General features: G+C 38.7%; 1 protein-coding gene across 1 annotated transcript in view; it reads left to right on the top strand.

Moving 5' to 3' along the window:
• LOC138631596 (seizure protein 6 homolog) overlaps positions 1 to 20966 on the top strand; it is an 83858-nt gene extending 62892 nt beyond the window's left edge. Inside the window, exons 8-15 of the mRNA XM_069716629.1 lie at positions 701 to 897; positions 5469 to 5663; positions 8553 to 8744; positions 11849 to 12043; positions 16920 to 16955; positions 17931 to 18039; positions 18919 to 19018; positions 20925 to 20966. Of these exons, the coding sequence (XP_069572730.1) occupies positions 701 to 897; positions 5469 to 5663; positions 8553 to 8744; positions 11849 to 12043; positions 16920 to 16955; positions 17931 to 18039; positions 18919 to 19018; positions 20925 to 20966 (1066 nt within the window). The remainder of the gene's footprint in view (positions 1 to 700; positions 898 to 5468; positions 5664 to 8552; positions 8745 to 11848; positions 12044 to 16919; positions 16956 to 17930; positions 18040 to 18918; positions 19019 to 20924) is intronic.
• Positions 20967 to 27812: the final 6846 nt, after the last annotated feature.

Raw genomic sequence — 27812 nt, 5'->3', positions numbered from 1 at the left:
TTTCAAAAACAGGAATGAGGTGGTGCAAGTTCATTTTTATTGTAGCAAGCATAAATGTAATTTAAATGCACTGTGAAATGTAGTTATTTCTACTTCTCAGTCCTTAGATTCAGTTAAAAGCTTGAAGTGTGAAAATGTATCACAAATCTTTTTAGTTGTGTTGTTGGAAAGACTTTTTCTGTTGAACTGAGATTTCTTACACCAAAGACCTCCAGTAAAACTGTTTATGACCACGAGCTACAGTATATTAGACAAAACGATCTGAGTAAAAGCCAGAAAAACAAACTTGTTTTCCATAAAGACAAAATCATGTAATCCCCAGATCTGACTTTTTATATCCTGATAATGTCGTCCCTCGGCAGCAAGGAAACAGGAACTATGCTGCCCCTCATAAAGGATGTAACAGTGGCTCTTAGTAATGTGTAACCTTGGTCTGATTTATGTTCCTCTACGAATTTTAATCTGTCATTTTAAAAATTCAAGAACACGTTTTGAGCTGTCGCAATAATATAGGGGTTGTGACCACAACCCTCACAGCAGGGAAAGGTTTAAAGGTGAGGCCAGTGGCAGACAGTAGGGAGTGAAGTGCTTCAACAGTATTTCCCACCTGATTAACAAACGGGAAAAACCCAAATACCACCATTTACCTGTTGAGGTAAAACCCCGATACAAGCTCTATTCTGTGTGCTCCCTATTTCAGGTTGAACATCTGGAAAAATGACCTGTTGACCTTTTACGATGGAGACGACCTCACAGCCAAAGTTCTGGGTCAGTATGGAGGATCAAAGTCCCGCTTTAAGCTCTACACCTCCACTGCAGATGTCACCATCCAGTTCCAGTCGGACCCGGCCACCAACGTCTACGGCTATGGCAATGGCTTCGTCGTCCACTTCTTTGGTAAGATTTACACCTCACTGCCATGCTCTATAGTCTTCATGTTTGGCATGGTCTGCTTTGATAAATGGATGTTATCAATTATCAAAAATATATTGTGATTTAAATGATAGATGCCTATAGCTGTCCTGAGAGCATATTTACACACATTTCCCCTTGGCTCAAAATTGCAATCTGACTTTCAACACTTTCACTTATGATGTTTCCCGCTATCACAATGCTAATTAATCAGCAATGTTCCACTGGAAACGTGATGCACAGGTGAACAATGGCTGCAGGTTGATTTACTTGAACGAACCACTGATAAATCAGTCATGTCCAGCTGAGCGTCCTCTGAATGCAGCTTCACTGGAATTAGAGTTGGGTAACCCAAAAATTATATCAGATTAGATTAGATTAGATTAGATTAGATTAGATTAGATTAGATTAGATTAGATTAGATTAGATTAGATTAGATTAGATTAGATTAGATTAGATTAGATTAAATTAGATTAGATTAGATTAGATTAGATTAGATTAGATTAGATTAGACTTTATTAATCCCACAGTGGGGACATTTGGTCGTCACAGCAGCAAAGAAAACCAAAAAGTGAACACAATATGAAAACATTTACAAATACGTATAAGATATAAGAAATAAGATAGATACAAAATTATTATTTTAGAAGAAAAAATAAGAGCAATTAATAAATACACACACACAGACTATATACACAAAAATAAAATAAAATAAAATAAAAATAAGCAAATACAGTTTTGGATGAATGGAAAAAAGTGTCAGGTGCTATGAAACTAAATGAGATCAACAGTGCAACGATATTACAGGCTGGTGTTGAACAGTCTGACAGCCGGAACAAACGACCCGCAGGTGGCGCTCTTTCCTGCTCTGAGGGTGCAGCAGTCTGAAGGAGCTGCTTAAAGCTCCCACAGCCTCATGGAGGGGTAAGAGGTGTTGTCCATGATTGATGTCAGCTTGGCGAACATCCTCCTCTCACCCACCTCCTCTATGGAGTCCAGAGGACTGTCCAGGACAGAGCTGCCCTTTGGACCAGCCTGTTTATCCTGACTGAAGTGGGCTTAGCATTCATTTAAAGCCACATGTGAGATGTCACAAGCCCTTTTTATTAAAACAGATCGTGATCAAAGTCAAATACAAAAACAGGGTTTCCTCCCCGTTTAAAAATATACAGCTCCTAAACATGTAATGCAAAATTATGTATAATTAATAGCCTACATTACATAAAAATAGGTCTTTCTCTGAAAATGTTCCTTCAGTTGTTCTCAACATCAATAACAGACTGCAAGCGTGTTGCTGCTCTCTCAACCCACTTCATTCACTCTATTCTTCATCATAGCAATTGAATTTTGAAGAATACATGAAAATAGGATGGATTTTCAATGTAGTCTCCGACTTCTGGAGCTCACTGTCCATCGAACGGAGCCAGGAGAACCACATCCAGACCCATAGTTCTGTAGCTCTACTGTGCTTTCAGACATTAAACAAATGTAGCACACTGGGAAAAGCATTTATCTTTAATACTAAAATAAATAGTCTAACAATGTCCTGATGGGTCAGAAACCCCAAAATTACAAAAAGGAAAAATAACATTGATAACCAGCTACAGAGAAGACAAGAAAAATGGCAGCAAAGCAGCAGATTGGAGAGAAGTCAGGTAAAATGAAAGAGAGGAGGAGGGCATTTGTTTTTGCTGGTATGAGACTTAAAAATGGAAGCAATAAGAAGCTGTCCCCAGTGTTGGCAGGGACTTTCAATCAGCGAAGCACCACGCCACATCCAGCACACAATATCTGATAAGAGCTAATGAATTCAGAGGGAAGGGAAGGCTACAGAATACAGATGATCAGCAAAGAGGGATAAAAAGAGGGATAGCTTTTATTACAGTCTCTTCATGAATCTCATTGGTGGAATGTAAACACAAGACAGCAACGTGGGCAGGTGTTGGAGAGTTTTGCTTGTCTAGTGCCCTGGCGCAATTACTTTGGTGTGTTTGTCCAAATTAGACTCCCAAGCAGAGGCCCTGAACCCACTGCTGCCTGCCTGGAAATGAGCTGAGCTGAGCCAAAGAGCCGGGCAGGTTACGTTGTCCCTACAGTAGAGCTCATTTGAATCGCTTCGGCATCCTTCGGTTTCATATGTACGGCTATGGATAACTTGTGCTCTCTTTAATGTCTTATTGCTGTATTACATTTGACATTTTTAGTCATCGAGAACCTGTTACATAAGATTTTTAGACTGACCCAGAATGACGACAACCGTAACGTGGGCCAATCTCTGGTCTTTAATCTGCACCAGTGATCCAGAGACATGTCGACCAACAGCCGAGTTTGACCTTTGGCGACGGCAGTCCAATATTCACTCTCGCACTTCTATTTCCAACGAATAAATGTACCAGGGGTAAAAGTTCCTCCAGCACTTTGTGATTTGGGGTTTCACAGCAGGGCCATGGCTGCAATCAGATGGTCCTAAATTTTCCAGAAATGACATCCTCTGCAAAAATGACAACAGAGGCTGGATGTTATCTTTGGTACATCTTTGATGAAATGTCTTAAGGCTGCTGTGCAGGGAAATTTTGTCGGGTAGAGCTTCATTTTGACCCTGGTTCCTCCCTCAGTAAAGTTCCAGCAGTTGAAATAGACCTTGTGAGGCACTTGTATGAAGCTATTAATTATGTACAAACAAATAATATAAAAAACATTCATATAGCACTTTTCTTAACAAAGTCACAACGTCCTTAAGAGAAAGAAAAAATAACCTAAAAATAGCTTTTAAAAGGAAAAGAAAAACAAACAGACATCATTAAACAGAATAGATCAAATGAACCACAAAAATATAAACCGTCAAAAGTGCAATAATAAAAGACTGCAACATATCAGACCTTCATGAAAGCTTTCCGATAACAGAATGTTCAGCGAAGAGACACCTACGATGTCGTGTCGTCTCTTCAGGCAAACTGTTCCATCATTTTCAAGGCCAGCAGAGCCCCATCCACCAATCTCAGTGAACGCATAGCCACATAGCAGGTTAATAAGGCCTTGATGTAATTTGGAGCAAGTCTAGTAAATGCTTTAAATAGTAATAGCACACAAATAGACTTTTATGAGTCAAAATGGATTGTAACCGGCAGCCAGTGTTAGTGAGCAAGAACTGGAGTAATAGGTCGGTCTCTTTAGTGCCCGTTAGAATCTGTACAGCAGCATTGTTTACCAGGAGTCAGTGAAGGAAGTGCTGAATGGTGGCAGCATGAAGTATATTACAATAGTGAAGGTGGGAGAAAATAAATGCATGTAATTATTAAAGTATAACATTTTTCACTTGAGCATCAAAACAAAGTTCTGAATCCAAAATAAGTGGAAGATTTCTGGCAGGTCGCTCAGTGTTTTTGGTCAGACAGCCGAGCTTACTGTGAAGTAAGCTTGGAGAATTTATGGGACCGACTGCATAACAGTAGTGGAAGATATCATGGTTCAGAATAAACTGGTTGAGAGGAGGCTTGTCTTTGGTGCTGTGTGGTGGGCAGTTATTATTTTAAAGACGGTTGATTTTCCCATAATTATGGACTTTTATCATTACCTCATATAATTTAAAAAAGCACTCTGTGCCATAAAAACATTAATTACAAAACATTTGTAAAACAAAGCTGAATGGATTTTGACTGCGGTTTTCGAATCCCCCTGTAGTCAGTCTGTATTTACTACCCAGCTGAAGGAACGGGTATAAATAAATTGTGTTTTTATCTTGTCCATACTCTTATCTGCTCAGTTTTGTCAGTGCTCTTATCGGCTCTTTTTCATTACTAACAAATGTTGTATCATCATTTTAGAAAGGATAAATGTGATAATGTGACAAAATATAGTTTCTACAACAGCACCGTAATGTTTACAACAGCAAAGTCAGAATAAACTATGAAGACCAAAGACAGTCACCATCACAGTGACAGTTTACAAGAATGTGATCAGTTTTAACATACATTAAAAACTAACCTGAACTCAGCTGCTGGACGTTTCTTAACTGAGATTACCTTTCAAATCAGAATATCTGGTCAGTCCACCTCAAGTGAGCGTTAGACTAACAAACTGGTTCTTACTTTGGGGTTAACCCAACAACTTTAATCAGCTGGTGGCAAGCTTGACTTGGGTGTTTAAGAAGCTGTAACATATTGACCCCTGAGCGGCAGCCTAAAGTGTAGAAATGCTGCAATGCTGCGTTCGCACAGATATACTATGAACTTCAAACTCTGCTCATGTGTCCGGAGGTCAGCCTGATCAAACACAAGCATCCTCCCTCAGTCTGTCTCTCTCTCTTCATCTCCACATCACATTTCCTTCACACACAACCTACACAGGTAGCCAGCTGTTAAGATGTCTTTTTCCAAACCAAAGTGTAGAACAAACAGATACTTATTGATGTATGTATTATTATTAGTAGTATATTAATGAGCTCTCCAGAGAATTGTATCTGCCTTTTTAAGCTCATATCACTCAAAGCTCATTGATCTAATTTCTTGTTGTCCTTTTCCCCTCACTCTCTCTGATCACTGCTTCCACTCCTGCAGAGGTAGCTCGTAACGACACCTGCCCTGAGCTCCCGGAGATCTCTAATGGCTGGAAGAGCACCTCTCACCCTGAGCTGGTTCAGGGCACCGTGGTGACCTACCAGTGTTACCCCGGTTACCAGGTGATGGGCTCGGAGCTGCTCATGTGCCAGTGGGACCTCACCTGGAGCGGGGACCTCCCGAGCTGTGAAAGAGGTGAGAACAGAAGCATTACCACCACCACCACTGCACAATCCACTTCAGATGGGGAAGAGAGGAGGAACAAGCACAGCACCAGCGTCCACCTCGCTTTCAGCACCAACACAGGAGGTCAATCTAAATTCAAACTTTATTTGTGAGGTTTCTACCACATGTCAGTTAGTCTTTACAATAACCTGGGATTCCAACATGTAAACATTAAACCAGGAGAATTCCTCATGCAAATAGTACCAGTCCAGGTCAAAATTTAACAATTCAGTATGGTTGCAAATATATATCAAATCTGATCCACCAGTGATTGTACAGACTTTAAAATATCACAAAATATATATTAACTGAATATAGTGATTGTGTTTTAAGTTTTGATTTTGATAAATGACAAATAATGGTCCGTCCCACTCCACTCATGTGTCTTGGTCACTGTCCCCTCTCTTGGATGTTGTGCTATATTTAGAGTTCAACTAAAACTGATTATGAAGTGAATAAGTGAGAAGAGTTCATGGATTGGTGGAAAAGCCATGTCAGATTTGAGCTTTGTATTATATATGTAGTTTCAAATTGACCCTGCGCAAGTAACTAAGACAGGAATGGTGAAAATGCAATGCAGACTTTTTGATGCAGTCTGTGTGTAATAAATTTTATGCTCGCTGGCACGCCATTTTTACCCTTTGAGACTATAAAAATTATCATTATAAATTACATCCACGACACAGTCCCTTCCAAAATCCCCTTAGCATGCACTCGATAATAAAATGCATCACATTTTATAGATACACAGAGCTAACAGAAAAACAGGCCTCACTGGAACAGTAAAAAACATTTTTCATTAAGCTATTATACAGGAGCATCATGCAGTTCTGCCGTGGTGCCAGTAATCAGCCCCGCTGGGAGCAGACGGAGGCCTCAGCTCCAGCATGGCTTACTTCCACCCTGTGTTTCTGGGCTAGCTGGCCCCTGTACGGCTGGGCCCAGAACCAGGCTGACTGGATGCCGGCACAGTCACAACTCATTTGTAAATTCTGCTTCTGTGGGCTCCTGTAATCTGGAGCAGAGGGACTGTTATTCTCTTTAAAAACAGAGAGTGGAAGGATTTTAATGATCTGAACTGACTTCGGGTAAGCTCCCATGTAAGATCCAAATCTACATGTTGTATACAAATATTACCCACAGTCCCCTTGGTTTATAGAATTTGTATTTTGTCTACTCAGATCAGCTTAGTCAGATGATACACATTCAGCATACAGTATATGATGCATTTTTTGGCATCTGACCCTTTATAGTTTCAACAAGGATTTCATGAAGGGCAAAGAGGAAACAGAAAAGAAAAAAGAAAAACAAGCTAAATATATTGCAGCATGTTTTCCTCACCCAGACACTTGTTAAGTCTTCACGGTGTGAGTTTATATGTTCGATGGGATTGAACAAAAAAAAAAATTCTGGAGGGGAGGAACAACGTAATTAAAATATCATCAATGCTGCAGCATGCTTTAAAAAAAATCTGCATATGGTCACACCATGCTTTCACTGTAAGCACCAAGATATACTACAAGCACCAAGATATACTACAAGCGGTGTCATTAAAGACATACTAAAATAACTTCTAGACATCACTATTAGTAACTGCACTAAAAGGTGAATGTGTGTGATGTGGTCCTTTAAAGCGTGTGAGAGTCTGTGCTTTAATTTGAGTAAATTTAAATGCATATCCAAAGAACTATGTGGGAGATAAAGCCCTATCAACACGTAGTGCCACAAGTGTGTGTCGTTTCACTGTTAGTTCATTCAGATTGAGGTGGCGGTGTCTTCAAATCAAGATAATGAAACTTAAAAAGCAAAAGCCAATCACAGACATATTGAAGGTTGTTGGTTTGCCAAAATCAACAGTTGTGTGCTTTCATTCAAAAGCAGGTGCTTACAAGAAAACTAGAAAATGCCCAATGAGCTGGTGAGTGTGGAGCAGGAGTCTGGATGAGCACAGTGAAGAAAAGGCCCTTCATGACTGCACAGAGTCATGTCAAGCATGTTTCTTCGTAAAAGAAGAGGATTCAGCACATCGCTGCTAAAACTGAAGAACAGAGGTCAGGCTGCAGTTAACAAAAACTTCCAAAAAATGTAAATTAAATAAAACACTAGAGTTGTGGAACAAAGTTCTCTGGAATGATACAAATAAAATCATCAACTTTCAAAATGGTGTCATGAGGAAGGTGTGCAGGAAAGGGAAGAAACTCATGACCCAGAGTACCACTGCATCCGTCAAACATGGCGGTGCATCTGTAACGGTTTGCGTCTGCTTGGCTGCCAATGGAACTGTCACACTAACATTTCTTCATGATTTCCCACTGATGAAGCAGCAGGATGAATGCAGAGGTGTACAGGAGCATTCACACAAATGCATCGTCAACTCAACGGACTACATTTATTAATTCAGCGGAAATCAATATGACTGAGCTGAAAACAACCAAGAGCTGCAGCTGTCTGCAGTGGAAATGTGGGAAAAGTGTCTGCTGATGTCTGAGAGACACTGACTGCAAATGGTTTTCCACAAAGTGTTTTGTTAGACATGATGTGTGATTATTTTGGACACCTAAACTTTGGGCTCTATACAGAATAACCCACACAGTTCCTGATGTAAAACTATTCAAATTAAAGTCAAGCCTACCTTATACTTCATAATGCTCACGTGTTTGCTCTCATCCATACTTATCTGCATATTTAAAATCTGGTACATGTTCACTTCTTTTGTAAATTGCAAAGCAACTGCACCACAGCTGCAGTTTATTGTTGTAAGTTTAAAGTAATGTCTCTCTGTGAAGGTGAGATAAAAGAATACAGAACATTTCTGTTGACAGTAATCAGCTCTCTGTCTCTCTCTCTCTTGCTGTCCAGTGGTGTCTTGCGCTGACCCTGGGAAGGTGGAGCACAGCCGGAGGGTTCTGTCAGGTCCGCATTTCACAGCGGGTTCAACCATCCAGTACATCTGCAAAGAGGGCTTCACGCTGTCTGGAAACAGCCTGCTCACCTGCTTCAACCGCGGGTCCTCAGGCCCCAGGTGGAACCAGAAGCTGCCGAGATGCCTGCGTGCGTAACAAACTGTTTCTTTAACTCCTCACTTTATTTGTTGGTCGGATGTTATGCAGTGGATGGCCAGGTGTGCAGCGGTGTGAGAGAAGTTTCTACTTCTTTCACAAGCTCTTTCTTTTCATTCTTTACCCGACTGCTGTGCTTGTGACACCTTTAATGAGGACAATGTCTGAAAAAGTGTGTAAAAGTTAAAACAACACTGAGGCTTCACAAAGACACTGAAGCTACAAAAGCAGCTCTACGCTGGCTGCGCCGGACTTAGACCTGGTTTGAGCTCGTTTTTTTTCAGCGTTGCAAAGTGGCACTATCACAGAAACAAGCCCGTTATATGGCACCAAAATATCTATGCATCTGGATTTGCGCTGCGCCGGTAATGAAAATAAGGCCCTTTCGGTGAAATAAAGCAGGCAAACATTAGATGTTCCATCCCTGACAACTCTGTACATGCTGCAACCAGCAGAGCCAGAAGAACCCCAAAGCAGCCACTCTGTGCTCCTGCTGGATTCAACGGTTTGGAGAGGTTTTGTTGGAACATATCTGCTTATAGACAAAACAAGAGAGAGACTGGTAGATCGTGTGGCCAAAGAGAACTTCAGGTACTTCAATGCTGGATTGTACAAAAATAGAGTGATTAATTGTTTGCAAATCAGGTGAGCGAGCCGTGTGTGAAATGTGCAGATTTTCTGCTAAACAGCTTGAAACATTCTCCAAATGTGTGGATGACGGTTCCCAAATGAATTACTGGAAAAAGAGCTCAAGCCTTCTGGACAGCCATTATAAGTGTCACTTTCACTAAGAGCATGTCAAAAAAAGTATTCTTACTCCAGTCACAATATTATTTTATATTATTATAATATAGTCACAAATTAGTGTCCTCACTGCAGCACATGAAACAGCATGTAAATGTGGTGTTAAATGCCACTCGGTCCGGTTTGATGCTGCTGCGCTCCGGATTTTTCAGGACCAGTTATTTTTGTTTTTTTTGTTTATGTCTTTGGCAACGTGGATGTTAAACCAACAATCCTGCAGCCTTTCTGCTGTCAATCAAACCCAGGCAGACACTTACTTCCAAAATACCTTCTTTTTTTTTCTTTTATAATAAAAAAAAACTATTAAAAAAAAACATTTAAAAACCCATTAACAGCATTTTAACATGCAAAATGAGATGACATAAAGTGACTTTAAACACATGCAATTTAACTTTGTTTTATTATACAATGTTCACCTTAAAATATATAGAATATCAGTTCAAACCTGTGCTGTTATTATCTTCAGCTATGTGTGAACAAATACAGAAATCTCAGTATATACTGTACATTCTTGTGTGTAAACATTTTTTTTCGACCTAAGATCTGAGATTTTATAATTTCATAATGTTTGAGATTTATTTGGTAATGTTTGTGTAATTATGTTGCAGATTATGATTTAATCTGTAACTATGATGGAGACATGTTCTGTCTTTTGGTGATTTTAAGGTAATAGTTACCATCTGCTATTGCATGATGTCCTTCCACTTCTTTATTCCTGATAAAGCTGACAAGCTAGAAGTACATCAGTCTGATTAAAATATAATTTCCGGTTCAAAAAGCCTTGAAGGCATTAACCTCATTTGCAAGATTGTCTAACCCTCTGCCTCACCTACTTTTTTTGGTTGGAGACATACTGTACTCTGACAATGACTGATAATTAATTTAACTGGCCAACGGAAATTACTTTGGAGGATACAAGCCGGTTCATTGTTATGCATGAGACAAAGACAATAATCAGCAAAAGACATGTAAAAAATAAAGAAAACTGTATTTCCTTAAAATCCTCCTTAACTTTAAGACTGAAGGACTGCAAAGAAAGATGTGCCATGAAGTGAAAGTGGAACTGTTTCACCGACATGGTTTCTTTTCTAATGCAATTTTTTTCTCCACTCCTAAAGTAGCCTACACATGACATTATTTCATTTTCCTCCAGGCGTATTGCTGTTGTAATTGAGATCCCGATTCTGACAAGTAGATTTAATAATGAAGCTTCATAATAGGTTACAGCGATTTGGCAGGTCAAAGATTTATGAGTTAAAACTGTGCTAATGTGCCTGAAAAGCTAGTTTATTACATCCAGACCAGTGGTTCCATATCCTCCACCCCCCACCCCTTCTCCCCCCAACCGTCCCACACACACACACACACACACACACACACACACACACACACACACACACACACACACACACACACACACACACACACACACACACACACACACACACGCACACACATACACATACGCATTTAATCAATTATATGACTTTGACCTACTTCGACCATTTACACAATCATTTTAGCTATTTAACCATTATTCTGGTAGTTTTGCTTTACTAATGTAACTATTTCTAATCATAGTGTTCAGGTTCACTCATATATGGATATGCTTTTTTATAAAATTATCATTTTTATAATAATTTTTCATTTTAGTTTGCTAATCTTACTAATTGTTTCATGTAGTCCCTGTCTACTGCATAAGCCACCTCATACATGGCCTCTGACATTGTTTGAACAGTCTCTCCATGACTATTTTTCAATGGGTAGATCAGGTCTGCCACAGTTTGAAACTAATACACACTCTGTGACCAATTACAGCCAGTGTATGCAGAGGCTAATGTGTGAAGATGTTAAAGTAGGCACTCATTGCGTGTGGCACTGAACTTCAATTGACAGGAGTTTTACAGTTTTGTTATCTGAATCTGACATTTGGTGTACAATCACATATTTTCACCTGTTTCCAATGAAGTACTGAAAACCACGATATTTTAAATTATCACTGGACATCATTTCCCGAGTTTTAAATTTGACTGGCCCACGTTCGTCGTCTCATGATGCGTGTTCAGCACCTTTAATGACTCTTGACACTTTTAACTTTCATTGGACATTCATGCTATTAGAAAGATGAAAGATGGACTCCTTCTCTGCAGATCTCATATATCTAACCTAGTGCGATGACAGTGTGGACAGTTAATATCTTCCACTGACTCCACTGACAGAAAAAAGCATTTTGTTCAGACATATTAATTGACAGCAGACTTGTCAGTATAAACTATTTTTCTTTACCTCTAGCCGAGACCTTCGTGCCCTGCAGTCACCCAGGAACCCCAACCTACGGGATCCCCAGCTCCAACAAGCTCAACTTCCAGGCTGGAGAGACCCTGCACTATTCCTGCCTGTCTGGCCACCAGCTCCTGGGTGAGTCTGTTCTCCACTGTGTCCCTGGACACCCATCCCAGTGGAGTGGGCTGCCACCTGTCTGTAAAGGTAAGGAACTGCAGCTGCATCTCATTTCTGCATTATCAAGTCAACATTAGTTATAAACAGTGTCCAAGGGTCTGCTTTTTAACATACATTTACATCCGGTACATCATTGAATTGATTGAGGAGTGTTTAAAGAAAGTATTAGAAACAAAAAGGTCATGATATTTTTAATTTTATAAACACACAAATGCCAGGTTGCAGTTCAGAATACTTAATGTTGGAATTCAAATACCATCATCCATCTGGAACAATATTAAAGTTCACTCTTTAAACAGTTCCAGTTGCTCAAACAAAAAATTACCTTATGAACTTTACCATTCTGAAATAAAATCTGAAATAGGAAAATGCTAAACTATTACAGAGAGTTGAGTTTCAATGATTCATTGTAGTAATTCATGGTTAGATTAAGCAGCCATGGGCCTCCAGTGTTCTGGTTCTGGGTCCTGATGTCTGGGAGCAGATGCCCACTTTCATCTCGACTGAATGGGTTCAGAATGAACATTTCATTTTGGTCAGGATGGTCGTCTTCAACACTCCTCTGTGCCGTCCCAGCAGCTCTCAGGCAGTTGATGCACAGCTGTGACCTTCTTGGTGTCGACATTTTACAACAGATTTACATTATTTTGTAAAGGCCCCTGTTTTCAGAGCCGCCGATACTGACTGATGCACCACACACAGACACCAAGTGAGAGGAGTTCCCCTTCTTCATTAGGGACACCAGGCAAACCAATACCTCGCTTGATATCGAGCCAATTCTTTAACTACGAAATTGATGGTTTTTATAATTTTGCTTACAGGCAGAACGGAAACAATCACTTGTGCTTTTTTACTGGAAAGTGCCATCTCCAGGATGGCAATTATTATCAAAGCCATAAATTCTGTTGTTGTAGTTTGGGATCCTTAATTACTGTTATTTTATTTCTTTCCTGTATCTATAAATGCTGCTGTAGCGAAAAAATTCCCCCTTGTGGATTAATAAAGTAACTATCTATCTATCTATCTATCTATCTATCTATCTATCTATCTATCTATCTATCTATCTATCTATCTATCTATCTATCTATCTATCTATCTATCTATCTATCTATCTATCTATCTATCTATCTATCTATCTATCTATCTATCTATCTATCTATCTATCTATCTATCTATCTATCTATCTATCTATCTATCTATCTATCTATCTATCTATCTATCTATCTATCTATCTATCTATCTATCTATCTATCTATCTATCTATCTATCTATCTATCTATCTATCTATCTATCTATCTATCTATCTATCTATCTATCTATCTATCTATCTATCTATCTATCTATCGATCTATCTATCTATCGATCTATCGATCTATCGATCTATCGATCGATCTATCTAATGCAGTTAGCAAAATGTCAGTTTCGGGCTAATTTCTTTGTTTAGAAAAACTGCTTGAAAAACTATTTTATAAATTTTCAAATATGTTTTTTGGAAAGGTGGAGGGAGATGAGGATTTTTACCACAATATGCATACGTTTACTGTCTGCTGAAAAGCAGTGGTTTTTTTTGTTTTGTTTTTATTAATAGTGTAGTTCAGTAACTCAAGGGGGGGAAACGAGAGCAGATCAAGAGAACTGCGAACATTTTATTTCTGTGTGTCATTCCAGTCTGCCCTGACAGCTCTACACATCTGGATTTTTGGCTTATTTGGACATTCACATGGTTCCCCAAACCTTATTTATTATTTAGTGAAAAGGCTAATTTAACAGAACAAGATAAAAAGCAAAAGAAAGAATGACTGAGCATGTTTCAAAAAAGCAGGAGTAACACATCAGTCAAAGTGAAAGGCTCAAGGTTTATAATAGATTTGGTTGTCCTGACACTTTGAAGAAGGTTGTTCCTGTCTAGAGGCTAAAATAACAAAGAGTGGCCTTTAGTTTGAGCATGCACCCTGATTGAGGCACCTCAGGGAGACGAGGTGCAGCAAGGACACATCAGAAAAACAAGCAGACTGGAGGGGACACCTGTCAGGGCTCTGCATTTGAAATGTGCTTTTGTTTGAGCTTTGCTCTGCATCCCAACATAAACAACACAACTGGTTCCTGAATGCATCATGGGACATTTCAAGCCAGGAAGTTGATCTGCTAGTATGTAACTTGTTTTGTAGAGAAAACAATCGTGCAGCGGAAAATTAGATTGGATAAAAAACAGCAACAAAGATTTTCTCAAAGTTAAAAAATTGTCTCAATATTTTTGCTGTGTGCTTGTAAAGCCAAGAGCATTCTTGCCTGTTGTTACACTGTCCCACAATACCAGTTAATTCTAAAACTGGAATAGAGGATTTTTGATACACTGCTTTGCCTGCATTCAGCTTGACAATGATTTTTTTTGGGGGGGACATAAGTAAGTACTGGGAGAGAAAAGGCACACCACACCTAAATAGTTTCTAACATTGTAGTAACATCCCCAGTTTTATGAATTAGGTTGCAACATACCTATCTAAACACTCTGTGTATACATGCATTTCAGTGTCGTCGTTTTGAGTCTCATTCTGGTTTATGGGGGTTACATTGAAATCCAGATATTTATATTCCTCTACATGAACAAGCAGGTTCCTGGTCATCTGTGTACACATGTTTTTATTTCTCCACCAACAAAGAATGTTCAGAAACTATCAGGGTACACACTCATGAAGCTTCCCAGGACAAAAAGTTACTCCTGGTGATGAATATCTGAGAACGATTTTGGAGTTATGACATTTTCTCAGAGTTTCCCCTTTAATTTAAAGTAGAGAAGAAAATTTCAGATGTACAACGTGGTAGGAGAAATATTCTTCAAACAATAACAGTGAGTTCATGAAACGCTACAAATTATCGTGTGCAGGGATGATGTCCGTGGTCGACCTCATAGCTCACATCTCCCACTCAATAACGGCAGAAAGGAAATGAATCACAGCACTTAGACATTTGACAATTGGACAAATGTGACAGAATAGCAGCGATGACAGGTCCATCCCAACCGTGCATCAGCACAGTGATCTCACACACACAAAAAATGTTTTTAAAGAGACGCATTTCACTTCCACTGGATGTCACTGTCTATTACAACCAGTGGGCATGTAAACACTCTCAGTAGTTTGATTGTTAGCTAACTTATGGCTCCAGCAATGCAGCCATGTCAACAGAAGATATCATTTCATTGGATAGTGTGGTACATCACATTTTATTAGGGGAGCGCATCCTTCTTACCCTGTTCAACCGTAACTCACAAATGCCTGTGTCATATTACAACCCTGTTTACCAAAAAGTTGGGACACTGTGTAAAATGTAATTAAAAACAGAATGCAACGAGCAAATCACATAAACCCATATTTAATTGAAAATAGACCAAAGACAACATATCAAATGTTGAAATGGAGAAATTGTATTATTTTATGAAAAATACCGTATATGCTTATTTTGACTTTCATGTCAGCACCACGTATCAAAAAAGTTGGGCTGGTGTCAACAAAAGACAGGAAAAGTTTTTTAAAGCAAACAAATAACACCTCATCAAAATCTCACCACTAATTAGGTTCTTTGGCAACAGATCAGTAACATGATTGGGTTTAAAGAACATCCCAGAGAGGAATAGTCTCTCAGCAGTGAAGATGGGGAGATGTTTATCACTGTAAAAAACTGTGTGGGAAAATAGTGCAACAATAAACAATAATGTTCATCAATGTATGATATCATTAAATGATTCAGAGAATCTGGAGAAATCTCTGAACACAAGGGACACGGCTGGAAACCAATATTGGATGGTGGTGATCTTCAGGCCCTCAGGCAGCACTGCATTAAAAACACACTATTCTGGAGTGGAAATCACTGCATGGGCTCAGGAACACTTCTGAAAACCATCGTCTGTGAACACAGTTCATCGTTGCGTCCACAAATGTTGTTAAAACTCTCCAAAGAAGAAACCAGATAGAAACATGATCCAGAAACACCGCCGCCTTCTCTGGACCGAGATCATTAAAGATGGACTGAGGTGAAGTGGACAACTGTCCTGAGGTCTGATGGATCACAATCTGAGGTTCTGTTTGGAAGCTGCATCCTCCAGGTTAAAGAGCAGAAAAAGAAGAGGTGATGCAGCACAGTGGTAAACATGATCCTGTCCCAACTTTTTTTGAAACATGTTGCTGGCATCAAATTCAAAATGAGCATATATTTTTCATAAAACTACATTTCTCAGTTTCAACGTCTGATATGTTGTCTTTGGTCTATCTTCAATTAAATATGGGTTTACATGATTTCCAAATCATTTATTTTCATTTTACAGTGTCACAACTTTTTTGGAAATAGGGTTGTAAGTGAACACAGCTGTTGAACAACTTTTCTAGGTTTCCAATATGTGCTATATTGAGTGGTGGGATATAGGACTCTGGAAACATCAGATCTTTGGAACATAGGAAGCTGGGAGAGTATATATATTATATATATATATGTAGCTGGGGATAATAGGAACCAGGGAACTTCAGGTTCTTGGAAAACAGGACAGCGGAACAAAGGTAGGAGGTGGATCTGTGGGACGGGTTACATGCATGATCATTTCCCAACAATATATATTTGATTTGCTTCTAAAGGCTTTTCCTGTCCTGAAAATGCTTCATATTCACTCAGTATATTGGAGACTGGAGTTGTACATTACTTTAACATCATACTTTATTGCGGTCATTTAATAAATCCATGAGATGAAGTTTGCTATCACAGATAGTAGCAGATTAGGTTAAATTAAATCAAATTAAAAGAGTCAAAATGGTTTTAACTGAGGTTTAAACAGTTTTCTCTCTTTTGTTTTCATACATGTTCTTTATCAAGCTGTCATTGTGTTTAACATATCCTCTCTTTGTCTTCTCCTCAGCTCACCCAGCAGAGTACGATGAGCACAGATTAGACAGTAGGTTTTGCCAAGATGGTAATTATAAATGTACCAACTGCATCAGCACAAGCTTCTAATGGATGATTTGTGCTGACAGTATTTGTTGCTGCTGAAAGACAAATTTCCAGAAAGTATCTCAGCAATTGCTAAAAGCTTTACTTACTTACTTCATTTTGCCTGTTTAAAATTGATGAAGAGGAGTGAAATTATTTTTGTAAAAACCAAGATAAGCATACAGTACAATAGTCAAAACAACAACTGGATTTACCCACTCATTCAAGTTTTTTTTTTTTTTTTTTTTTTTTTTACTATTGTCTAAAGTGAAGAACAAAAAATGAACACATTACCACATTGAATAACACATATTGAATAATGCAGTGAATAAGTATATCTTAGATGTCTCAGTTGTCATTGTTTGCCTTGATGACAGCCATGTGACTGTTGGCAGTAACCAGCTTCATCAGGTCATCACCTGGAAAAGTGTCCAGTTAACAGGCTGTCATAAGATAACTGCTGGATTCTCATGCCTTATTAATATGTTTGAGACCATCTGCATTAGCTAGTACACAGAAAATAACCTTATTCAACAACTATTGTGATCCAAAAAATGACAAGAACCGCTCACCTCAGTAAAACATAAACAACAGTCCATCATTAATTTAAAACATGAAGTTCAGTCAGTCCAGAAAAATGAAAAACCATCAAACTCTGTAATGACAGTGGCTCTCTTGAGGACTGCTGTGGGAAAGAAACACCAAGACTTCCCTCTGCAGCAGAGGAAGTGCTTCCCAGAGTTCAACAGACACACCTCAACATCAATTGTTGGCAGAAGACTATCAGCTCTTCATGGTCCAACTGTTTCAAATAAATACAAGCAAACCTCTGGACTAAGAAGGCACGTCCAGACTTTTGGCTGTACAGTTAAAGAGTTGTAAACACGTTTTACCTGTCAGTACATAATGTATCTAACGGTTCCCTTTCTTTCTCTAACAGTATATACTGCAAGCTTTGGGATGGAGGGAGCCCAAGTAGCATTTGCTGTCTTCATCCCCGTCATCCTCCTCCTCACCCTCATCGTTGGGATCTACCTCTACTTCTCAAGGTAGGTTCAAATCCCCTCTGGTTGAAGAACGGAAGAATTTTTGACATTTTAATTTTTTTATAAAGAACTATAATGTCACTTCAGGTACTTAAAAAAAAAATAATAATAAATCCCTGACACAACACTATAGATCAGCTTCCTTATCAAAGCTTATATGCAGAAGTAACAGAATGTATAAAAAAAAGAAGACATTCGGGTATTTTAGTGTACACTAAAATATTCATCCTGTTTTAAACAAATACTGATTTGTGACTTTTACAAGTGAGTGTAAAAATTCAGAAATAATGAAATCCTGTTTTTGTGCGTTTGGTCTTGTTACTATGCTTCGTAAAGGTTGCAAGCAATGCAGTTTTAATCATCTTTATATAAGTTCCACATCAGCAGGATAATTGTGAGTGGTTACGGCAGGTGCACATGTCCAATGGTGAGAAAAAGAACGGGCTTTTAAACTATTCAATAAATAGACATCCCGTTTTGCTGACTCTGCTGGCTCTCTTGAGACTCCCACCCACTACACGTGATCCTTAAGTTACAACATGACAGTTTTCGACAGCTTATGTCTGAAAGGGATGAACTGAAAAAGCTAAATGCAACTATATTTAGCTGAAAGGACTGACTGTATTTTTAAAATAGCCGTGACAGGATGAGGATCAATGATTTCTACACACAGCGATGATAAATAAAAGGCATGAGTGTAATTCAGCGTCAACATGCAGCATATAGAGACGTCACAGAGATGTGCAGTCCACGAATGAGTTGTCCTCCTGAGCTTGAGTCATTAAATAAATGTTGGTGCCATTAGTCCACAGTGACAGTGACCTGAAGCCTTCTTGCTTACAACTTATTTTCTGTGAATGTGTGCTCTCGGTGTGTGCTCAGGCTTCAGAGGAAACCACTGCGGCTCTCCTTGTCCCCCAACTTACCATATGAAAACATCACCAGAGAATCCACGCTGGAGAACTCAGCTTATGAGACAACGGTGAGTCAACATGCACTCATGTTGTCGGCCTGTTAGGTAAAGCTGCCTCAGATGAATCCAACAGTCTGTAATGAATCCTCACTTCATGAAGGTCCTGATGTTCAGTCTTTGCTGAAGTGTTTCAGAAAGTTGTTGGTTCAACTGTGTGGTCATTTGTGGAGGCTCCAGTTTTTGAGGCTGTTGCATCGCATTGATGTTTACATTATTTTGTCTACCCCATTTGATGTCAACGAGGGTGGGGTATATAAGAGAAACACATCTCTTTATCATGGCAGCCCTGAGACAGTGCAAGTGTGAGAAATCAACTTTGACACAGATATTCTCTCCAGGAGGTAGACCAAGATCAGCTAATAAAGCTGAACCTGTTGTGATGCGCTTGTCGTGCCAGTTTTTCCTCACTGAACTCAATATAATTGTGATGTGAAGGAGGTGCTGCTTCCAAACGTCTTTTTTTTTTCTTCTGTTCTGTTTTGCCATTTCAGTTATTTTCTTTAAATAATGTTTTTATTGTCACTTACCACCAAAACAACAGACTCTCCGACACAATTATCCACCATGTGGTGTTTTAATTAATCCAACTTTGTTTCTGAAAAATTAGGCTTTGTCCATTATTTTGGTAATAAGTCTAAATACTACAATACCCATAAGCCTCAGGAAGTGTTCAAGTCAGTCTGAGGTGGTAACTGGAGTGTTCTGGAATCCAAAACACCTTATTGTTTCACATTGTGAACAAAACATGGCACCGTAGCTGCTTAACTTAATATGTATCTCTTGCCTGCCATTCGCAGCTCACATGGCAGAATTTATAGCTCTGTGATTGGATGTTAATTTTCCGTCTGATCATTTTATGTACACAAGCTTTTACTGTCGTTTTTTTTTTTAAATAAAAAAAACCCCAGATATTTTGAACACTTGTTCTGTTTGACTAATGATTGGACTTGGGCGGTTCCTTGTCAATCCAAGCCAGAGACATGCTCTAACTGTGTCACATAACATGAGAAATGACATTTACTTCCAGCACCAGAGGCATTTTTGATCGGCTGATCACATGCAAAAATGCTATTTGATGCTGTATATTCACCACTAAAGTACATTGTGGTTACAGTGCAGGGTCGGCACTGGGACCAAATCTAGTTTTAAAATAATATTTTAGTTTATATTTTGCTGCCATGGCATATATTTGTCAACAAATTTGTGATTAATAGATTTACCAGAAACTAACTGACGCACAGTGAACATTGGGTCAGGAAGCGGGTGCAGTTTGAATCATACTTTATGGGAATGAAGGTTGGTATGGTCAGTAGTGGCCCAACAGCCTTCTATTATCCTAGTTATTTAACCCTGGGGCTTTTCCTGGTGGACCCATGTGAAGGTCAGCTTTCGTGACAAACATTAAACTTGTTTTGCTGACAAAACTTTGCTTTTTAGAGGTAGAAATTATCTTAATTGTTCAATATTTGGCCAAAATCCCCACGAGACAACAAGAAGCATTAAGGCCTGCAGTCTTCTAACAATACATTTATAACAATAATTCTGGTTTATCTTCAAAAAAGTGTAAAATCCCATATTTGCACCCTTGCATTTGTTCTTAGTACTTAGTAAAGGTACCTTTGTCAGCAGCTACAGCTTTGCATGTTGGGACACAGTAAAGTTACTTTAAATTACTTTGACATGTTGTCACACTCAAACCTTTTCATGTTAAGTTCAGGAAACATCTTATTTGGATCACAACCTCCGTAAAGCACAAGTTCTCTAAAGCAACTATTTGAACAGAAGCTGAAGAATCTAAGAATTAACTACCAATCTGTGGGTCTTGGTAACAGTTCAGCATCATTACAACTGATGACGTTCTTTCTGTGTGCTGAGTTATGCTTTTTCTTTATCCTCCATGCTGGCCGTCCCGAAGAACAATGAGGTGAGTAGTCCTGTCGTCAATACTTCGACGTGAACCATTACACAGCTTTTCAAGTATCAAGTGTCATGGACTTAAAATACAAGTGTGTGTGTGTGTGGGGGGGGGGGGGGTGTCAGTGGGGGGGGGGTGTCTGTATGTGTGGGTGGGTGTGCGTTTGTATATGTGTTTGGGTGTGTGCGTGCGTGCATGCGTGCGTGCGTGTGTGTGTGCGTGTTATAGCCTGATAGATCATATTGCTCTGCAGCATCGAGCTCATAAACATATAAAAAAAAATCAGTGAGTCCCACTGACAAACCGGGTCACGTGTTCCTTTATTATCATGAACACACATTGCATTTCTGAATCCAATTATGGATTAATCCACTGCTGAAAATTGTCCCCAGCAAATGTCCTCCTGTTTGAGTAAAATTTGTTGACAACCAGTATGATGCTATTTTAGACATTTTTATTATAAATATGTATGTATTCAGTGGGCGTAGGACTGAAAGCCCCAGAGATAAAGGTGTGGAACAAAGTACATTTTCTCAAGCACAAATGTAAGGCACCTGTAGTGGTGTTCTTCATCCTCTACATTTATCTGACCGCTGTAGTTACTTTACAGATTTTTTTTTTTTTCACACAACATACATGAAAAACATACAAAGTATGATGCTTTATTATCGATCAGGGGTCTCCAACCTGTACCTCGCAAGCTACTTGTTGGGTATGTGTGTGTTGAGTATCATTTTGTTATTGTTCACATAAAAGAAACTTGTTCAGCTGGTTTGGTGGAGTTCAGCAATGTGAATAAATGTTACAGTTTCCCAGAGCTACTCACTTTCAGTTAGTCAAAGTAGCTCAGAGGACAAAAACTTGAAGAAAGAAATAGAGCTCTAACAATTTGTAAATTGGTATCTTTTTTTTTTTTTTACATAAAATTACCTAAAATATCTCATTTTGATTTACTGCTTTATGTCATCATTTCATTTTATTTTTTTATGGTCACTTCTGGCTCTGAGTAATTGCGATGGTTTACTATTCTTTGAATTGTTAGCCGATTAAGCCATAATACAAATAATCCCTCGTTTAATTCAGGGATAAAAGTGCAACCAGCTACACGTTAATGAATGAGTAATCATAATATAATAATAAATAACTTTTACTTTTAATACTTAAAAGAACATATTGTTGATTATAGTTACATATGTTCACTTAAGTAACATTTTAAATGCTAGACTCACCTCTAACGACTTATTGTGGCATTTTGCAGTTTTACTGACGTAAATATGAATATTTCATCCACCATTTCAGAAATGTCTTATCATTCACATTTCTGTGTTGTGTTGGAAGATAAGTCCCATTTCTTATCAGGATGTCTTTTCTATGACCTTTGACATGACATTGATATGTCATGCTGTGCTGTCAGTTTGTGCCAGTGTGCACTCTCCCTTACAAAAATGAGAATGACTCAGTTTTACTATTATTCATTTCATTATTACGTAGATCGGGTCGTATTGTTTGTGGGCCTTCTATTTTCAGGTTTAAGATCATATTTGACAGGTTTTGAATCCCAATGTGTTTATTGTCTTCACAGGACACAAGAGAATACGAGGTTTCAATCTGAAGACGCCAGTGTGTGTGTGTGTGTGTGTGTGTGTGTGTGTGTGTGTGTGTGTGTGTGTGTGTGTGTGTGTGTGTGTGTGTGTGTGTGTGTGTGTGTGTGTGTGTGTGTGTGTGTGTTTCAGACTGGACAGATAACAAGCCTGCTGGCCTTTTTAACATCCCTCACACTCACTCCTTTGGTGACTCTCTCGACGCCTCCACCCTGTTCTCTGCACACTGAATTTGAGCCTCCCTTTTATTTACTCAACAGAGGACACCATAGCACCCCTGGAGAAGCTGGGACCACCGGATTATTTTTCTAGCTCAACAGTAACGGTCCAGCAGCAGCAGTTTGTACAGTTTTTAATCCTGTGCTCGCATCCTGAGAACTTTCAGTGCAAAGTACCATCTCAGAAAGCGGAGGGAACCGATGCAAAACTAGTGCCATTAAGTGCATATAACCACAGACATTAGGTTGTGTTATGTACATTAAACACTATATCTCTTCTGCCACTATTAAAAGAATAATGCTTATGGATTGATAGATAAGATCTGATATCACAGAAAAATAACCGCATTAGCTTTCATCAGATTACGCCTGAAAATGTTGCTCTTCTGACGAACCTCTTGAAGAAAGGAATCAGAATGTGCCTTAAATAAAAGGCCCTAAAAGAAATATCTCTGAGAGTGAGGTGTTTAGATTGATCATTCTCATGTATGTTCAGTACAGAGATAGAGTCAGGACATACTAGTTAGCCCAGCTTAGTATGACGGGCAGCAGGCATCCTGTTTCTTTACACTGCTTCTATATGAACAGAAAAATTTAAAAGCAGTAATTTGTGGTTTGTAGGTTGCATCTTTATACAGTGTTTGCTAGCAAGCTCCCTGATTCCTTCTGGTGGGTCTTCACTGGTAAGTGGTCTGCCTTTTACCTCGAGGGTCTATGAAGCATTTTACAATGTTTCCCATTGTAACACACACTCACACACCCTTGGTGCTCATCATCAGGAGCACTTTGGGGCTCAGTGTCTCTCCCAAAGACACTGTGTGGGGTGTCGCCTTTCACACTCTGGAAACATTGCAGATGTTAAAAGTCACACCTTATTAACAGATTAATAAATTCCAACACGACCACGAGCACACTTATTAGAGGCCTGAATTTACAGACTAAGACCATAATCACTACTTCAATATAGCTTACTCAGTATTTCATGAGAGAAGTTGTTTCTTTGTTTTTTATGGTGGGTCAGTTACAGCCAGGGATTTTTTTTTTTGGAGCCAGTATTTAGTGGCCTTTATTGGAATTGCATTTTTAGATATGAAGCCAGTTACACATCTGGCTTCATTGTCTACAAATTGCTTGGTTAGTATAATACACTGTGTGAACATGGTCGGAGCTGCATTGGATCAACTGGAAGACTCCAAAATTCTATCCAGCAGCGATTGATTGTCAAGTATTCACTGCTTGATTGACAGTTTATCTTTCAGTCAACTTGTCCCCAACCTAAACCTTCCCATTTAGAGATAATAATGAATAAGAAAAAAATATGGCAACCGTGAAGGTCAATTAAAATAAGACCAAATTCTTTGTGCATCACTGTTAAGTAACAAAAACTCCGCAATGTTTTATGTTGAGATAAAAAAAAGAATGATCCAAAAAAAACTTCCCACAACCAATCACAAACAGAATGACCCTTCTGATGATCCAATCTAGTATAAAGATGGCTAATGCTTCCTCCCACTTCACAAAAGTGAACTCCAAATATTGTAGAAATGGGTGCTGCCATTTTCCACTGCTGATGTCGTTTGCAACCTGAGTCAGCAGAAGTGAGAAGTGGTTTCTGTCATGTTGTCCATGTACAGTAGTTGGTAGACATGTTTTGCCACTTTCAACAGAGCCAGGCTAGCTGTTTCCCACCGCTTTCAATTGTTTAGGCTAAGCTAAGCTCACCGTGACTGTTTCTAGCTCTGTACCTGAAACACAGACATGAAATTAGTATCAACCTGTCCATCTCACTGACAAAGATATCAAATACTATACAAAACAACATATTTGACAGGATGTTGAGGCATTTCTTTAAAAAGTAGTGGTAACATTTAGATGAAGATTAGACGGTATATCATGTTATCAGTTACTTCATTCAACAACAAGCAGATCCCATGGGAAATCACATGTTCCAATTGGCATTTTAAAATGACAATACTGATTCCACATGTTCGTATATAACATGCCGAATTACTTGATTTGTCAGCATTAGATCAGCCTCACAAATTCAGTTTGAACACTTTGATATTTCATGCATCAAACTTTCTCTGACGCTGAAGGAACATGCACACCGAGTGGAACTGCAGCTCATGTTGCCACTGGCTGTTTGGATTGAGACCACTACTGTCATTCAAACAAACGGTATATGTTGTCCAATGAAAATACTTATCCATGCAAGCTGGTGTGACGACAATGATAATAATTAACCTATTTTTGATTCATTGTACATAAAGTATGGATTAAGCTACTTCACAGACATCTTCAATAAAGGTTATTGTTCCAAAAAAAAACTTTGACAATGTGTGTTGTGAGTGAATGGTTTGTGTGCGTTTGTATAAAACTTTAAAAAATGCAGGTTTTCGGTTTCACTCATTTTTCTTCCTTCCCTCTAGCATGATGTGAAGACATTAGCAAATCAAATACAGAAATTTTTTAATTATTTACAATTATTTGTCTTTAACAAAAAGTGATATATTGAATTACTCAGCTCTGTAATAGTAGTAATAACCATAACAAGAACGATACAATTGTATTTTGTTATACTTTAAGACACTTTAGACAATTAACTTGTTAAGTTTAAAAAGAAAACTATGGTACAAGTGCACAAAGGTAGAGTAGTATGAGACACCACATGAATGAATGAATTTAAAATAATGCATGATTTTTCTTTTTCTTTCATATTTTAGAAGTAATATAATGTTGATAGAATTAAACATGAACTCCTCTGTTTTCCAAGGTAGTAAGTTTCACCGAGTCTCCTCTGTGACTCCACAACATAAATGAATGTAATGAAGTTGTGACGTGAACACATGGTGATGCATCTGCTGGTCAACATGATGCACCATGTTTGTCTCTAACAGAGTTTAGAGAACAGTGAAAGAAATGCTCTGTAAACCTGCAGTAGAACACATGACTGCGGTTTGAACATGAATTATCCCGGAGGTCTGACTGTTGTGCAGGTGAACGACCTCATCACTCGTCAAACCGAACATGGTTGGGAGCATTGAAGCAGAAGATGGCTCAACATGCCCAGCCTGGTTCCAGACCTCTGGATCAGTGGCAACATCAGTGGTTTTCTTCAACAATTCAAGACAGTCAGGTGTTGTGCTGGTGGATTAATGTTTCCCTGTCTGGACAATAAACCCAGCAAATTGCATTATTATTGGTGTGATTAAGAGTGCAGATTGCATCTAGTTCCTAATGTAAAAATACAATGCATTGAGTAAAAATTTGTCCCTAGTAAAAAAAAATAATAAAAAAGTTTAGTTATCTGACATCTATGCTTCCTCCCTCAATGAAAAACCCATAATCTATGAATATGGAAATTATTTTCATGTCAAAAGTGTAACTACTGGATCCAAAAGACATGTTGCATGTAGGATGCGGAAACCCTTCCTCTGTGGTGAATCCTATCTCTTCTACAGGGCTACTTTAAACTGAAATTAATGTCAACAATTCATAAAGCCTTCTTCAATTAAGAGTGTGATCTACAGTATTTCCAACAGATTTTTCTTATAATAGGAGAACCTTTGATGTATGTGGGCCTTCATTTGACACATGTGTAAGAGGGCTAATAACACTTTTGAATTCAAATAAATTAAAACAAACATTAAAATATAAAAATGTGTCCATTTATGCTTCCAAGCACAACAGAGCAATGCCTCCCTCTGCTGGTGATTATTCAGGGAAGTGTTATCTGAACCAACATGGCATTGAATCTTAATTTAAACCGTCATTTTGGGGATTTTTACTTGGAAAAGTTTTGCTGTCACTGCAATGCAACCCACCAGGAACTGTGTGTTAGTTGTCTGATGAGCAGGAGGACTCAAAGATCGGACTAAGGAACAAATGTTTTCTTATTGTTAATCATCTTTCTTGTTCTTGTATACACTTCAAAGGTTTGTAAAGTACATACCTGATGAGATACACACACACACACACACACACACACACACACACACACACACACACACACACACACACACACACACACACACACACGCCCCCCATAGGCACCAATATTAGCCCTCTTTAATGTCCTTACTTTTTTTCCCCCAAAGAATGGAAATTGCACACCCTTCATATGCACACTTCAAGGTGTTTTGCTATTTGCTAGTGATTTTTGTGATTTGTACTTGATGTAGGCTGTCTCCCATTTGTCTGATTGAGCTATATTATATACACATGCTGTGCAGAACATTTCCCTTACTTCAGATATTGAAATTTGTATCAATCATATAATATAATCAGGGAGGCATCTGGTTGTTTTTTCTTCTTTTAATACACAAGGAATGTTTTCAATTCTGTAGAATTTCATCCATCGTGCACTAATTTCATCTTTTGTTATACAGCCACTCACAAAGAGCTATCTTCATCCAGAAGAAGCTCCACAACAGATGTTTGCCTCGACAGAGTCCTGATCTGGGGTCAGTGATGGATTTACATGAAGAGACAGAAGACACTGAGACGGCCTGAATCCAACGACCGACCTGCAGTAAAAGCTGAGAGAACTGATGGTGTTTTAAATCCCGTGGTCATGCCACATGTGAAACATAGCCTGGTATAGTTTGCTGCATAGCCAAATGAACCAAATTATTGTTTTTCTGCTGGTGTGTATTGGTAAATGCACATAAACATATCTCCGTCAGCTAGAAGGACCATTAAGATCTGTTTCTGAGAAAGAGCCGTGAACAGATATGTATGTGCCTCCACACAGGTGACATTCAGTCAACATCAAAAGATCACTGACTTGAGTAATGTTCAAGTAGGGCATTATATAGCCTGCTATTTGTTTGTTTATGTATGTGTCAAACTATTTTTGCATTAAGCTTTAAATGGCATCCTTCAACTTTTCTTTCCTGGTTTTTCTGCAGCCGTAAAAAAAAAAAAAAAAAGAATAAAAAGAAAAAAAGATCGAGGAGAAATGTTTGTTTTTTTACTCAAGACTGGATTAATAGATGAAGTAAAACGGCCGTACTGGGACGGAGGAGAGCAGTTTAGGAGCAGTACAACTTTAACAAAAGAAAAGCAGG

The sequence above is a fragment of the Brachyistius frenatus genome, unplaced genomic scaffold (assembly GCF_029030835.1).
Source record: "Brachyistius frenatus isolate BFR_SWC_R1_liver_20210118 unplaced genomic scaffold, ASM2903083v1 Contig_160, whole genome shotgun sequence".
In the NCBI taxonomy this organism is placed as follows: domain Eukaryota; kingdom Metazoa; phylum Chordata; class Actinopteri; family Embiotocidae; genus Brachyistius; species Brachyistius frenatus.
Note: the sequence above shows the minus strand (reverse complement) of the source record. Positions and strands in the feature narration are given on the sequence as shown.